The sequence below is a fragment of the Crotalus tigris genome, unplaced genomic scaffold (genome assembly GCF_016545835.1).
Source record: "Crotalus tigris isolate CLP2741 ecotype Arizona unplaced genomic scaffold, ASM1654583v1 scf7180000024151.2778019, whole genome shotgun sequence".
In the NCBI taxonomy this organism is placed as follows: Eukaryota; Metazoa; Chordata; class Lepidosauria; order Squamata; family Viperidae; genus Crotalus; species Crotalus tigris.
In genome coordinates this window covers 1,979,115-1,996,241 of record NW_024100413.1, presented here as the reverse complement: position 1 = coordinate 1,996,241, position 17,127 = coordinate 1,979,115, and the positions used below count along the sequence as shown (strand labels likewise).

The 17,127-nt window shown below is 35.2% G+C and overlaps 1 protein-coding gene and 1 long non-coding RNA gene across 5 annotated transcripts in view; one reads left to right on the top strand and one right to left on the bottom strand.

Annotated features, from left to right (window-relative positions):
- The window catches only part of RAP1GDS1 (Rap1 GTPase-GDP dissociation stimulator 1), a 79,253-nt gene that overhangs the window by 39,283 nt on the left and 22,843 nt on the right, over positions 1 to 17,127 (bottom strand). For 3 of the 4 annotated variants that reach the window (XM_039322845.1, XM_039322843.1, XM_039322846.1), the window contains exon 2: positions 9,293 to 9,403. In XM_039322845.1, coding sequence (XP_039178779.1) covers positions 9,293 to 9,403 — 111 coding nt within the window. The remainder of the gene's footprint in view (positions 1 to 9,292; positions 9,404 to 17,127) is intronic. The other variant, XM_039322844.1, reaches the window with a different exon arrangement.
- LOC120298802 lies at positions 7,230 to 15,515 on the top strand. Its single transcript, XR_005554228.1, has 4 exons — positions 7,230 to 8,078; positions 9,847 to 9,949; positions 10,120 to 10,746; positions 13,986 to 15,515. It is a non-coding gene; the product is annotated as an uncharacterized LOC120298802 (long non-coding RNA).

Genomic DNA, 17,127 nt, shown 5'->3' with positions numbered 1-17,127 from the left:
ACAAAGTACAGAGAAGAGTAACAAAGATGATTAGGGGACTGGAGGCTAAAACATATAAAGAACAGTTGCTGGAATTGGGTATGTCTAGTTTAATGAAGAGAAGGACGAGGGGGGATATGATAGCAGTGTTCCAATATCTCAGGGGTTGCCACAAAGAAGAGGAAGTCAAGCTATTCTTCAAAGCACCTGAAGGCAGGACAAGAAACAATGGATGGAAACTAATCAAGGAGAGAAGCAACCTAGAACTAAAGAGAAATTTCCTGACAGTTAGAACAATTAATCAGTGGAACAACCTGCCTCCAGAAGTTGTGAATGCTCCAACACTGGAAGTTTTTAAGAAGAGACCGGACAACCATTTGTCTGAAATGGTATAGGGTTTTCTGCCTGAGCAGGGGGTTGGACGAGAAGACCTCCAAGGTCCCTTCCAACTATTATTATTGACCATCGCACAGTCAGCCAGATGTTCAGACTGGATTTGGCATTTTTGTCTACCTATCAAGTCCTTACCAAGGACTTGGGATAGGCAGATGTGGATGTTTGATGGTATTACAGATATCGTCGCAGGATGGAAGCAGTTATGAAAGGCTGCCTTTTGCAATTGACTAATGGCGAATTTGTCAATCCCAATGGTGTTCAAGTAGTGCTCCAGTTGTTTTGGGATTGCACCCAGGGCGCCTATTACTATTGGTACTACCCTTGCTTGCTTTTGCCATAGTCTTTCTATTTCTATTTGTAGGTCTTTGTATTTTGTTATCTTCTCCAGTTCTTTCTTGTCTTGTCTATTTTGCTGTCTCCAAGCACTGCCATGTCCACTATCCAGACATTTTTGTCTTTCTTATTGACAATAGTTAAGTCCGGAGTGTTATGTTGCAGGTGCTTGTCTGTTTGAATTCTGAAGTCCCAGAACAGTTTAATTTTATCATTTTCTATGACTTTCTCTATTTTATGATCCCACTACTTCTTGCTTAAAGGCAAATGATACTTCTTGCAGATCTTCCAATGCACCATTATTGCTACTTTGTCATGCCACTGTTTGTAGTCAGTCTGTACGATCTTCTTGCAGCAGCTTACCAGGTGGTCCACTGTTTCTTCAGCTTCTTTGCATAGGCGGCACTTACTGTTTGTTGCTGTCTTCTCAATTTTGACTTTATATGCATTTGTCCTTAAGGCTTGATCTTGTGCAGCCAGAATTAGTCCCTCGGTCTCTTTCTTCAATTTTCCTGCTCTTAGCCATTGCCAGGTCTTGTTATTATCTGCTTTCCCAGCTATTTTTTTTAATGAACTGGCCATGTAGTGCTGTGTCTTCCCATGCCTCTATTCTGTTCTTCATTTGGTCTTTCTTGTAGGCCAGTTTGGTCTCTCCAGTAGTCAGTAAGCCTTCCTGATATACTAATTTCAGTGCATCTTCATCATTGTCTTTCAGATATTCTTCCAAAGCCATTTTTTCTTCTTCAACTATCTGATGTACTTGCAGCATTCCACGCCCACCTATTTGCCTTCGTAGGTAGAGTCTGTCAATGTCATTGCTTGGAAGGTCCCTTCCAACTATTGTTATTGTTGTTGTTATTATTATTGTTATTATTATTATTATTATTATTGAAACCTCTCCCCTCCCATCTTCCTCCCTATCATCCATCCATCAATCCATCCACTCACCTATCTACCTACCTTTATACAGAATACTACTTTATATACCTACTGGACTCTTTGTACCCTAATAGGAGCTTCTCCAGAGAAATGTTTTTTCCCCATTAACTTCAATCACTATAATGAAAAGTACTAAGGATTGATACCAAGACCCATCTGCAGAAAGGTCTCCCAACTTATCACTGCAGAAACAGTAACACGCCTCTTGGTTTGGATCAATATTATAGACACATATTTAAGGAGTGGTCAATGTATAAATCAATAAAGCATGTGAAAAAGGCTGGTTCTCAAAAGATCACAAATGAATTCATAAGATTTCAAATGACTCTACTATTCTACTTATGAGATTTGAAAGATTAGTAGGTATTAGGTATTTATAGCCGCTATGAGTCTTAGCCAAGGAATATCTCCATCTGGACACAAGTTTGAGGGAAACACATACTGTATATGGTAACATTCCTGAAATATAAAGTCTATATGAAGCCTGCAATTCTGCACCCAAAGCCAGAAACTCACTGAATGACTTTGGATAAGTGTTATCTCTCTGCCTTAGAACCTCCACTTCATTAATTTAAAGAAGCCAATATCGAGTGCTACTAAAGGATTATAGAGATAAAGTATAGCTAACATTTTAAACCTAAAAAAAATAAATAACAGCCAGAATAAAAATAGTGTATCAGGGCACCTGTCTACCAGAATATCAAGAAATAATTTGAAAATAAAATTAGGATGCTTTGCTCTATAAACATCATCTGTTGAAAAATATTTGAACAAATGCAGGAAGCTAAGACTGCATCTTCTGTAATTTACTTAACAAAAGAGACACAAAAGCCTAAAAAAATGCTTTTGCAGATTCCAATCTGCTTTAAATAATATGTCATTTTTCTTCCATTTTTCTACAAAGTCAAGACCAATGTAACACCTTTTCATTTTAAGTTACTACTATCTGTTAACCCAGCATCCATGTTATGACCAGGACATGTATTTCCAGATTTTTTTTTTTTGGGGGGGGGGGGGAATCAAAATTCTACCCTGTGCTATTGTTTTATTAAATTCACTTCTGATAGCAGTTGTTTAATCTTATTTTATCATACCAGAGATCAGCTACAACACTGCTGGTGCTCTGGCTTTTAAATTAAACTTGCCAAGTTTTTTTTTCATTAATTTAAAAGTATCAACAGTGATCAATATTTCTCATTCTTAGTCAGCACTGCAAATATTTGTCCACAAAGATTGATCAACATAATAGTATCTGACCTGCCCAACAGTATTATCTGTTGAATATATCCTCTATTTCAAATCATCTAACAAAAGTTATGAATGCCTTAGCACAGCATTCTCCAACCTTTCGGGGAGGGGAGAGGGGGATGGTTTTGCAAAAGGGGCAAGTGTGCACGCACATGTGCACAGTTTCATTTGCGTGAGCGGCAGGCGTGGGTGCCTGCCGCTTGCGTAAGTGGGGCTGCAAGTGCCGGCCCCTGCTTCCTGCGCATTTGGGGTTGAGAGCGCTGGCGTGTGCATACTCATCCACCGCTGGTGCGGCCTGGTTCCAAATGGGCTGTGGCCCGGTAGTAGGCCTCAGCCCAAAGGTTGGGGACCCCCGCTTTAGCTTGTGAAATGAATATTATATAAACAAGCATGATAATCAAAGGCATGTAACCTAAAATATTCCATGTTGCTTATAGCCACTGCAGTAGATGAGTAACTACAAAAATGTGCAGTTATGTACTTGGTACATTAAGATACCTAACTATCAGCATGTTACCTTTTGAGTTTTCATCCAGTCCAATTCACTTTTAAGAGCCAGGTATTATTTACTTTTCAATTTACTGTACATACCACAGTTCAACTGCTTTTTAAAACTAACTAGACAACTTGTGTTCCATAGGGTCATTTCATAGGGGTATTTGCAAAAAGTGCCATGCAGATTAGAAGAGGTGTGTAGGGGTAGCATGTGTCACTTGAGAATGTAGAACAGGTGCTGCATGGGTCACAACAGGTGTTGTATGGGTCATGGGGGGCAGAAGAGGTTGGAGGAGATGCATGTGTGGGTTGCACAGATTGGGGGAATGCATGTGTGATGGCATGGGCCTGCTTCTCCCCTTTCCAGCAGGTATGTCAGTGGCTGCTGCTGGGTAGGGGAAAGAGTAAGGGATTACAAGATTGGCTGGGAAAATGTCATGGAACATTGAAAATGAAGATCACATGACCGTAGCAGTGGCCCAGCAGTGCAACAGCAACACAGTATTGAAGTAGATACAACTTTCCCAAATTTCATTCTTTTGGGAATCATTGGTCCTGGAATTTGGACACATTCTGTAAGTTAGCCCATTTAAGGTACCTTGGTTCAAAAATTGTTAACTCAATGATGCACTCTTTTGCTCAGTTAAAGGTCATAATGACAGGTGTTTTAGCAATATATAGATAATAAAACAATAAATTTACCCAGAGAGAAGTAAACAGCATCAAAGCTAATGTAACCAATAACATGAAATAGATTTCCTTGACGTAACAGAAGATATTACAAAAAGATATCATTTTAGTTTATTATTCTTTTTTCCAATTCTTCAAACTGTTATGTGACAATACCAGGCTTTCTGGTGAAGTTGTTATTTTATTTAATTTAAAACTGAACTAGTGAGGCCAGAAAATAATGTATTAAGACTTCGAAGAAATTAAGAGAGACTATGACTCTAAACAGAAGAGCGGAAATGTTACAGTATGTTGCAGTACTTGTTATTTGCACAAATTAAATGAGCAATGTTTTCATTTTCAATACCAAAGATTCCCCAAACCTATTACAGGAATTATTAGTTGAAATGCACACTCACCCAATGTCACCATGCTCTTCAGTGAATGGCTTTTATGTTTAATGCAACTAAAACTAAAGCATCTTAAAATTGAGCAAGCTCTAGCAGAAAATTTCAGAGAAGGGGCTTTACTGATTTAGTAGATTTTGCACAAATTTAAGAGATGCGGCAAGGTGTCATTTTATAGAACAATCAATATACTTTGCAACAGAGTCTAAAATCTGCAAGCATAGGAGTGTTTGTTTTGGAGGGAAGGACTAGAGGGAGAAGTAACACTCTGAATCAGCTTAAGAATGTCTACTTTTGAGTCTGGAAATTAAGGTTGGATCCCTTTCCTAAAAGCTTTCCTCTTAATGAAATCTGGTGATCATTTATCTTGTCAAATCCACTGTCATAACATGGAAAAGCTTTTAAAGTTTGAAATCATGGGTGATGTATTCAACTTGAATTGATTAAAAATAGATCAGAATCATCCTGAGGAATCACGTTCCAGATAAAAGTTAGCACATATACTGTGCAGCCTAATAGTACTTTTTTACATTAAAGCAAGATTCTACCCTACTTCCTAATAAAATTCAAGGACTATTTATACTGTTGCATTATATGTATTATCCATTTTTCTTCAGAATATTCAAGGCTGAATGCAGACATTTTCCTTCACTTTTATTCTTATGTTTGCAATAATCCTACAGCGAGAATAATTTGCTGAAGATCAATCACCCAATGCCAGTTTGAACTTAATTCTCCCAAGTTCCAGTTTAATCTTATAAAACAGAGGTTGCCAGCACGATGTCTTCAGGCACCAGGGCATCCATTACTTCTCCACGTCACCTGAGAATGAATACTGTGCTCTTATACACACATAGACAAGGGCAGAAATTTCTGAAAGTGACAAACAGCAAGGTTTTCCATGATCCTGCATAAGAGTCATGAGATGACAGATCTCTCATTAGAATATCAATACCTTATGGTCTCAAATGACATTTTAAGGGGATGGGATCCTTGAAGTATTAGGCAAGCTTCAATATTTGAAAAGATTGGTAACCTCTAATCTAAGTGTATGTTTTGATTTTATGAAGCTATTAAGATTATTTATAATGCTAATGCTACATTTTATATAACTATGCCATATGATTTTCCAGAGCTACATTACTGAGAGTCGAAACTGACAACATTTCAGAGAGAGCTTTTGTATACTGCTATAAAAAAAAAAAAAACACACAGCCTCTAAAGTAAGTTCCTTCATTATCCTCAGTTCACTGTGAGTCATTCTTATATAAGCAAAAGTTGAAACTAGAAACCATATCACCACAAGAAAGCTTCATCATTAAGTGGACATACATTTTTATTCTGCTCAAAAGATCCTTTGCACTTAAAATCATAAGATTTTTTTCCTATACATTGGAATAGCCATGCAAAGTTAGGGACAAAATTAATCTCCATATTATCACAGCAATATTTGTGCAAGATATCTTGCTCCAATTAAGATTTTTTAAGCCAGTTTACTGATATCAAATATATTAGTGGACTCTGCCTGGATCCTAAAGGTTGAGAGATCCAAGGTACGAATCATATGAATTGTAACTCCAAATTCAAATCTAATCTATTTGCAACGTTATTACCAAACCAAATAATTTAAGCAATCTGAATTAATAACTATAAGAGAGGAAAAATTGTAACACATTTTAAAATAGGAGAAAATATGTTCTTCATTATTAAGTATCCAAGACTACCTTCTATATATCTCTTGGGTCTTTGATAGGAGAATATCCTTGAAAAACATACTTCAAGGATGTTTTTCACCCATTCAAATGGCTTACAAGGTAATGAAATATAGACAGGCACATCTCAACAACCTCCCGCCCCTTTATGAACCAGAGGCCCTTCTTGCCTTTCAGCTTTGCACGAGTGGGCACATAGGTCACAGAAAACCTTTCACAAGGCTTGTAGGGTACTTGTTTGCTCTTCAGCTACTGAGACTTTCAGTGTATCCTAGTTTTATTTTAACTAATTTTTAATTTTTAATATACCTGTGTACTAAGGTTAGAAACAATTTTAAAAACATGAAATGTTAAAATATGGGGCAATACAGTATTAAATGATAGTATGACTATACTACTTAGAAGGCTACCTCTGACACACCCTGTCAATTCTAATAATCTAATGTTTACTTGGACGGGGGGGGGGGGAATAGTACAGGAGCTAACTCTAAACCCTACCAATGACCAGGTGACCTTGGCAGTGACATCTCTGATTATTTAAGATATTTAAGATTATTTAAGTTATGGAAGCCCTTTTATTTCCTTCCATGTTTCATTAAAAACAGAACCATCCAAATGAATAAGATTAATGGTTTTGCTATTTCAGATTAGTTTATAATACCTCTATCCTTGCTAACCAAAATTTCAGACTTTGCTTTTTCACTACCACAATATTTTCTTGTATAATTTATATCTGAGACTAGGGTATGATCAGGGTAGGAAGAACTATCCTTTTCTGATTACTTATTCTAGTGCAGGAAGTTATCTTCCTAGAGCAGTGATTCTCAACCTTTCTAATGCCGTGACCCCATAATACAGTTCCCCATGTTGTGGTGACCCCCAAGTGGGTGTGGCCACCCATAAGAGGGAGTAGGACAGCTGGGGAAAAAGGAAAAAAATGGCGGACAGCATGGTTTGGTGACCCCCGTGAAATGGTCATTCGACCCCAAATGGGGTCCCGACCCACAGGTTGAGAACCACTGTCCTAGAGAGACATTATCAACCTCAGTATATTTCACAGTACTTCTTAGGCTTGCCCACAGTCATATTTAAAAATGTATTTGTGACTCTTTATTCTAACAGACTTAACAAACCAAGGGCTCAGATCAGAAAACTGCTACTAAAATCAAACTTCTAAAATAATTTCTACCTTCTGGGCTGCTGAGGGAAGGCAATTTGCAAACATTTTGTCAGTAGGGAGAGCTTTTTAAATCCTTACATTTCATGTGTATTTCAAAGAGAATCTTAGTTTGAATCCTATACTTACTATTTTCAAAGTGAAGAACACTAATCTATCTTTTGAATTATTTATCATAAACTTAATTTTTATTTTCCATTACAAAGTATTTATTCACAGAACATAATATATAATAAAACATGCATAATGAATAGGTATACATATTCTGCCTCAGATGATACAAACACTCACTGAAGTATGTTTTTCAAGGATCCTTTCCTATCAAAGACCTCCATTTGTTACACACAGATCTTTAAGATGTGTGGTGATCAACCAGTTATCTTTATCAAAATGAAAAGGAATATCTTTAAGTATTTTCATTTATTTGACAAGCGAGATAGATATGCTCTTGAATATATGATTTGAAGCTTCCATTTGTTTTTATTTCAGAACTCTCTTTGGGATTAATTAAGAACCTGTAGAGAACATTCTCTCTGGATATCAATTGCAGCAATTCTAATGGGGAGCACTTACTTTCTATACATTAGGTTATGCTCTTCAGTTGACATCTGAGCCTTTACTCTTATTTCCTGACTTCTGAAATGAAGAAAAATCCTGGGGTTATAGAAACTCTCCCAAGGAAGATATGCTTGCCTCTGCTATCATTTACCTTCTTGTAACTGGGTGAGACTGAGTGTCAAAAAATTTATTTAGTTGCCAGTGTTACTGCTGATCAAATATATTCAATTCTTATTTTTAGATTTAAGTTTCAATGTCCATTGTTTTATTATCATATACTTGTTATGCAGTGTCTCTATATGCTCACAGATATAACTCTATGCTGTTCCTTAGGACAAAAAATGTGGAATGTAGATATTTTATAGAAAGTAAAACAGAAAGAGCCCAGCCTGTTCAAATAATTTTCAGATTCAGCAGTTTGCATTTGCAGTGAGTAATGATACATTGGATCAGCCTCTAAATTGTGAGGTGCGGTATGTTGACTTGTATTTCAATTTCTAGAGGTATTATTTAACACATCTGAATGCTGAGCACAAATCAATACATAAATGGAAGGAAGTAAAGGTGTGAGTTTAAATGTGAAATAAAGAAATATAGTATACTGTGGGTTAAAACTTAACTCTTTATTCCAAAGCTATTTAAAGCAAGGGTACTCAACCGCTGGACTGCAGCCCATTCGCTCACTTGCTGTTTGTGCAGAACCATCCCCTCTCCTCCCCACTGCTAGTCCTCAAAGCTTGTGGACCACTGATTTAAAGTCTGTACTTGACACAGAATAAGATAGCAAAAAGGAAGCTAAAAGAACGAGATGACTTGGCCAATTATAAGGTTTTCAATACAGGGCATTGCTGTTGGATGGGTGCTAATAACTTTATTTCTAGCTCTTGATTGGAATTCTCCTTGTATGGTTGCCAGCTAGATGCCTATAGAAATCATTTTAGCACTGTTCTCATATATCTATAAATTGATATAATCATTAGAACCCTGGATCACAGAAGCATCAATTGCAGAGGTATAATGGTTACTGCAGAACAATCCTTGTTAATTACAGCCTCAAGTTATAAAGGGGTTTTTTGGGGGTTTTTTTTGAGAAAAAGCAGCTGGCATTATTTTTTAATCTTTTCAGGAACAGTATATTTTTGTTCCTTCAAAATGTTTAGTTCATTTTTTTCTGCTATTGTTCTGGGTTTTTGTAGTATTTCTATGACTACATTCTCTTTTTAAAATCCTTCATCAAATTCTGCTATTGCTGTGCAAACAGTTATTACATCAGTTCCATGTATAGTTTTTCTTCCATTTGGTACACCTATTGCTTCCATAGTCATTTATTGACTGACTGAATTGTATGGTATAAAATTGAAGGAAACAAGCAAACTTACTGTTCTGAGCCAGGGCTTGAAGGAGACAATCCAAACACCCCTCCAGGCTATCAGCTCTGCTGTCAACAGCTGTTATCTTCAGCTTCTTCAAGGCGTCACTTAGATTATCTGCTTGGATAACACAAAAGAGAAAAGCAAATTCAGCGTTATGGCCTGTCAATCGTACCTGATGGAATTAAAGTACAAATCAGCAAAGATAAGGCAATGCCAAGAATGCTTCTGACAAGGGACCATAACTCGTTTGTCTCTCTTGTTCACAAATGCTGGCAGGGCATGAAGCTAAAAAGAGCGTACTTCCAAAGCAGCTTTTGGTTTCATACTGTAGTGAAAACATTTAAAAAACTGTATCTATGCCCATTTTGCTCTAAAAGTAACAAAGAAAAACTCATACTGCCTTGAGAAATTGCAATTTGGCTAGAACCGAGCTGTGATTTTTGGCTGAGAGGGGATTTTAAACCATGTGTCTCCAATACAAAACATTTTGGATTTTATTTCATTCTCATTTTTCCAAATTATTTGTTAATTATTATACGTATTTCCCAATTTCCCTGTAGGAGCAAGACAGTACAGAGAGGGGATCCTGCCTTGTTATATTCAATTAACAACATTCTGTGAGCAGAAAAATACTGATTGGCCCTACATTACAACAATTGCAAGGTCAATATATACTTGACTCTCTATCTCTTTGATTTTATCCAATACCTTAATCACCACATCCCATTAATTCTTATACAGTTTCTTGAAACACCATAGTAGAAGATTTTCTATGACTCCAGAGAAATTGTACTGAATAAACAATTGCCTAATCCTCTGACTTTACTTTATAGCACAAAGATACCAAGAAGCCTAGAGGCTATAAGGATCTGGATGGGAAGGAATTGGCTTTGACTCAACTCTGGCAAGATGGAACAGCTCTGAGTTTTCAGTCCCCTGGGTCCAGATGATATTTTATCTTTAGCTCTGGATGGGGTGTCACTCCCCCAATTGAAACTGATGTGCAATTTATCAATCTTAAACTCATAGCTCCTGCTTAAGGATCAGATGGCAATCTGTGATGGAACATGCACTTGCAGGAGCAGTAAAGGTAGTTTTGATGACACAGAGTTTTCCTAGAGAGAGCCCAGAATAAGAGACTGTGATGTTCAGAGTTGTATGTGGTTCATGGCTCAATGTAGCATGTGAATCAAGACACCACTACAAATTAACCTTACTGTTGCATCTACAGGTGACATTATAAATGACTCAAAATGTAAACAGTTGAATCTATGGGATTCCAAAGACTACTGCACACAATCATTTTTCAATATGGGAATGTCATCTGCCACATCTCCTTTAAGTTTCATGTTCATAGTTCATCTATCTTGGAATTTCCTATGGATTATAAAAATATAGCAAACAGGATTTGGTTTCGGATAACTGAAGAATTACAAGAATTGATCAGCAATAATTCACTAGTAAGTACTTGTTATTTGAGGGAGGAAATACCTCTGTTTGCTGACTTCACCCAATGAGTATTTCTTTTCCTTTCAATTTCAATAGAACTTTCTTCCAAATAAGGAGAGTTAGGATTACAGGCTTTGTAGGCATGGAATCTGAATTATTCCTTGTGTCTTTTTAAAAAGACCAGACCACATGTAAAGATAGTCACCAACTGAGAAAAAATTAAACGGCAGCTGTTAGCACTTTTTATGTTTCTTGAATAAATAGAATGTATGACAGTGTTCCTATTTCCAGGGACTGCTTTACCAGGGACCTTAATGTAAAACCACAGAAAAGTCCAACTTGAAACCAGCCATCTGCTTTATTTATTTCATCACTGAAACGTCAGTATTTTTTTAAAAAAAATTACTTTTCCTTCCCACAATGATCTTCCTTATCTCATGAGTTAAACTGTGTAGAATTATACAAAATTCTTATTAGGTTCTCCAACTTATTACAGAGTCTTTAATTCCCTCTGGTTAAACGGCAAAGTGCAGAAAGCCTCTCCTTCCTTCCTATATTAAGTTATTGATATCAAGAAAAACCTGCAAAGATTTGGAAAGATTTGCATACAAACTTCCTTTTTAGTACAATTCTAAGAACGATTTCCTATCTGAACATCTAATCAGAATCACTTTGGATCATAATTTCAAGTACACCTGAAATTCTATTTTGCACTTAGCTGGATCTAGCAAATCTTAAATCTGGTATCTTCCTGTAATTTACTTTCTTCCCTATTTCCTAAACATCCGATAAGCAGGCATATAACGATATAAAACCAAGACCACAGTGGATACTCCTCTACTTCCATTAAAGGAAACATAATTGTAGGTACCTTGCTGATTTAAACTATCAAGAATATATCTGTTTGTTTTTATTAAAAAACTATTTTGTTTTACCATGAGAACAGAATTTTCATCAGTTACAGATTCAGAAATAACTCCGCATACAATCTAGTTTCACAACAGTCACTAATACAAAGAATATTTCTTTGGCAGTCTATGTGGATTCCCCATCTAATGCTGTAAAATGAAATGTTCATATTTCAGAAAAGGAGAATTACTCCTTTATAACATTTATAAGAACATCAAAGGATAGATTATATTATATGAATTCCCTTAGGTAAATAAATCTGTCTGGATTTCATATATAAAAAGAAGCTTTTCAATTGTTTGGATTTTATCCTTAGGTTTTTTTAGAAGAACTGAAAGATGATCTCAAGCACTTCTTAATAGAGTCATTTACTTACTGTATGTCCAAAGTGTTAGTTATAACAAGGATTATTCTGGAGTCTAGCATAGCATATTTACCAAAGAAATGTCTGAAGATAAGTCTTATTCAAGTGAGTCTTTTTAGAAAACTTTTTTATGGTGCCTTAATGATGCTATAGCTAAACTAGAACTGATGAGGTAAGCCATTTTATCGCCAACCCCTCCCCATTTCAGAGATGACTATGAAATTATTTTAAGAAAAATAAAATTACACATTTGAATATTTGTTAATGTTTGAACATTATTATTTCCCCCTTCTTGCTTGATCATCTCTTTTTCTGCTTATTAATATTTTAATATATTTTCATGCACCAAATCTACTCATTGCTCTTCTAGTCAGTTACGTATCTTAACGTTACTAATCAAAAGTGTAATTCTAGAAATCAATGTAGATGCTACAATTCGCATTAAGTACTCTAAGTGTAAGATGACTAATTTATGCATGAGTTAACTGTGATCACATCTGCTTTCTCTATATGGGTAATATATCCTAAAGACACAGCATCAGGATAATGCTGTTAATTAACAAAACAAGCAGACATTCTTGAGTTACATTCTTGAAGTTTCTTGACAATGGAGTACAAGAACAATATTTGTATTAAAATTAAATTCTTCAGATTTTTTAATCTAAAACCATAATTTCACAAAAAAGCTGAATTATTATTTCAACTGTATGCAGAATTATTTTTGAAATATTAGCAACATTGCCAAACTATTATTTTATAGCTAAATTTTAAGACTGGATGTTTGGGTCAGCCTCTAAATGCCCGAGGAAATATTTGAGAGTTAAACCATCTGTTGCTGATGGACTTGTTATTTATTTTCACTGCTAGCACCTGTTTGGGGTACTTTTGTCACTTTCCAATCTTATATCGGTGCCTGAAAGTTATGTACCATTGGGCCCATTACAATATAAAGCAGGCATGTCAAACTCGCGACGTCACGTGACGTCACGCGACATATTGGAGCTTTTTCACCATTGCCAGCAATGGGGTGGGTGCGGCTCCGGTATGATGAAACCGGCCCGCACATCCCAGATATAAAGCAATTTTCCTCCATGTCTAGGTATCCTCTAGATGTGTAGAAATTTGGAAACCTATATATCTGAATGGTGCCAGCTTTAGAAAGGTGAACTTAGAAAGTCTAAGCTAAAACACAAACTACATGTAATATCCATTGTGAGTAACTATTTTTCCAACATTCATAATGACTTTATATAGCTTGTGAAATCAAAACCTCGCAAATCATATTTGTTTAGTTTATTTGTAGTAGCCAGTTTGTATAGCTTAGCATTTTATCTGTATTCTATCATTTGCGATTTGTTCAATGACTTGTATTGAAATAAACCGTAGGTTATTCTAATGAACATACTTGTTCTTTTCTTTTCCTTGCCTTTTGCACTACAATAATACATAACATTGTGACCAAGAAAAGGCTCATACTGTGAACAGCGAGTGCTTCTAAACATATCCCATTCCTGCAAAAAGTGCCCTCCTGTTCTCTCTGGTGGACACAACAGAGAGAGAAATAGAGTTATTTCTTTTTAAAAAATTGTGCAATATGCAATGTTAGGCAGGAATATAATTATATCGGATATCTTTGGATTTCTCTATTAAGATTGTCACTTTTTTTCCAGACAGTTTATGTTCTTAGAAATGTCAAGATAATAATGTTCCAGTCTGATTTCTGAATTCAGAAGCAATATAGCTATATCTGGCTTCGCTTTATCTGCGAACTTGACTGTAGTAAGTTCTTGCTTAAGCAAACTGGAATGCTTTGAAAAAAATTGGGATGTCAGAATATGTCAGTGTTATTAGGACAAAATTAATTCTCCTTTCAAATAAGTCTGAGAAAATTAAAAATCTTAAAGTAGTTTAGCTTAATACATCATTTTGAATATCAAAATTCATTTTTATTTACATTTTTCTCATTTATAATCTTAGAAAAACATTCATGCCTCATTTGTCTTCATGAAACCCTCAGAAACAACAGTAGAATGAGATTGAGTGACTACTACAAGATCATCTACAACTGGGGTGTCAAACTCACAATGTCATGTGATGTGCCGCAACATATCGCAACTTTTTTTCCATTGCTGGCAATGAATTATCTACAATTCATTTTATATAGACCTCTACTTTAAAAACAAGAAAAAGTGGTTTCAGGGAATATGCAACAGAAACCCTTAATAGGAATACAGTTAGAAGACATAATTATGTACACTGACTGAAGGTCTTTGCATCCATTTATCCAAGAAACCTGAAGATCCTAGCTGACTAGTTTTCAAAGTTGATTTGATCACACTTTAACAGTTAGTTTTACTGTACACTTTACAGTTAATGGAACAAATTTGGTTCGTGACATTATCCTTTTTCCTCTGCAAAAATATGTAAGTTATCAATATCATTTTTAATATTTTATGCTAGTAACATCAACTGTAATTAACGTTAATTGGCTTAGTCATACATGACTTTTTTAATCCATGGTTTAAAATTTGCTTGTTTCAGTGACATTAAAGCTCAGTTAAGACTAGTTGTAATTTTTCATTGTTTCATCGACCCAGGAGGTGGCAAAGATACGTTAAATCAACATCTATCTCTAGTCTTTTCACTTCTTGTACTTGCAATGACTTTACATCCTGAATCCTTACGAAGGATGAATTTACTTGAAGATGAAAACAAACGTTCTTTATTTTTTCTTTATGGCTACAGTACATCATAAAGGAATGATGGCAGAGAAGCACAGAAGAAAATAGCAAATATCAATAGCCCTATAAGTATCTCCAGAACAGTTACAACCAAAATTGGCTTTCACATAGCTTTTCATCTTAATTTAAAATGTGGTTGGCAGCATATTTTAAAAAGATTTTTATAACTACATTATATTTTGCTTTAATGTAATATAATATATAACTGTACAGGATGGTTTACACATTTAAATAAATACATTCAACATAACATTGGTTATAAGGTAAATGGAGTTTTTATTAGCACTAGCAAACCTCTGGAGAAGCAAAAAGCCTGAACAAATAACTAATTGGTAGTCTGGGAATATTTTTTTAAACTGTTATTGGTGATGAACAAAATCCAAGGTAATTTAAAACATGCAATCACAGCTAAATCTAAATTGGTATAAATGTGCATCTTAGGCATGGCATTAGTTTCATTCAATGGCATTAACATCAGAATATATTTATTAGGGAAGAATATATCTGCTCTGTGTGTCACAGTAATATCTTATTGGAAGATAAATAACATTAAAGTATCTCAAGCAATTTGATCTCTACATCAGTTTTCTAACTGAATGAATTATGTATATATAAGGAATAAAAAGACATCAATTTTTGAGACCCCAAATGTTGATATCATAGATTATGATGCCTGAATAATGGAATTAATAATATGTTATCAACAGTAGATTCTTACTGCCTGTACGTCTTCTGCAAACACTTTTCTCTTCTGCAAAAGAGAAATATTTCTTTTTAAGATCCTTAAAAATACAACAATATGAAGTTGCTAGAATTCAAGAAACATCTTGGCATGAAAATTCATATGCTCCAAAGAAAAAAAGCTAACAGCAATTAAGGGTTACTCCTATCTTATCATGGGAAAATATACAGTAAGGTCAAAAATCACATACCTTGTTTTTAACAAAAATGTTGTTTTAAACTGGAGTGAATATGGACTGAAGGTAGACTATTTTGTTATTAGAAAGACAAAAAAAAAATCATATTGCAGCAAAATGCTTGGTGACCATATCTGCCCTATTCCCACAATTTCTAAACATCCTAGCCCTATACTCTGTATCTAGCATGCAAGTTCCCATTATGAACACATGGATACCAGTGATGTCCAAAACACGTCTCTTAACAACCATTTGATTCTATGCCTCTCCTGATTTTTTTTTTTTTTAATGTGGGTGGCTGTTTGGAAATATTCCCACCCACCCACACCCTCAATAGATAAAGATAATTCTGTGGGAATAAGTAGAAGGGAAGTTTTTACATTCTGGTAAATAGGTGATTTTGAATAGCTTTGCAACAACTCTGTGAAATCATTTGTGCTTTCAAAATTTCAAACATGCCTACCAGCCTAAAAAGTTTAGAGCCTCTCTTTCCAAAACTTGTTTCTACACAATAAATTCTTAATGCTATAAATGAATTTATAAGTTTCTTTCTAGAATACATCCTGTGTCAAGAATTATGACTGATTCATAATAGATCCACACAGGTTTTTACGGACTTCCAACCATTTACCAATACCAAATAAAATTATTTTTAGCTTCATGTTTCTCCCTGAAAAATGCTGAGTTGAAAAAAAAGGAAGTTGTCTCAATTCCCTTAATCATTTAAAATCTCTATTGCCATTAATTACTGTTCATCTACTTTCATTCAACTAGAAATGACAAGGCTATATTTAAAAGAAAAAAAAATCAAAATACTAGTAGTATAAAAATTGAACTTCTGGAAAAGGTTATTGGGTATAAAATTAATTGTTAACTAAGAAAGATCTGCGGTTCATTGTCCTATAGAATGCACGACTATCTACTAAATCCAGTTATGATGGCCTTAGTATGTGTGTGTGTGCGTGTGCATATGGTCATGTTAATATGTCAATGAAAAATATTTTATAAGATAAGCAGTAGCATTACTCATTCTCACCTGTTTAAAATTTTAACTAGTTTCTATATAAGACAAATTCTACAGCAAGCAAAGCAGAATATTTGTAGTAGGGTATCATTTGCTCCTTCTGTTCAAAAGGAGGATGGTTAGAACAGCCTGCACTTAAGATCTTTCTGGGGAAAATGATTTCACAATTGAAAAATGGACCCCCAATTTGGGATTTGCACAAGTTAGAAAAATTACAAGTGGTCTAGAATAAATTCTTAACTTTATCCCCATGTATACTAACAACAATACTGAGATTAGAAATGACCTTCCATCAATAAATATAAGGGCAAAGAGAGCAATAATCATATTGGAAGGGGCGTTGGCTTACCTGAATGCCTTTTCTCAGCACGGAGACGTAGAATCCACCAATGGGGGTGCACCTGCAGTCCATGTGGGTGCAGGGCCAATGGTCCCGG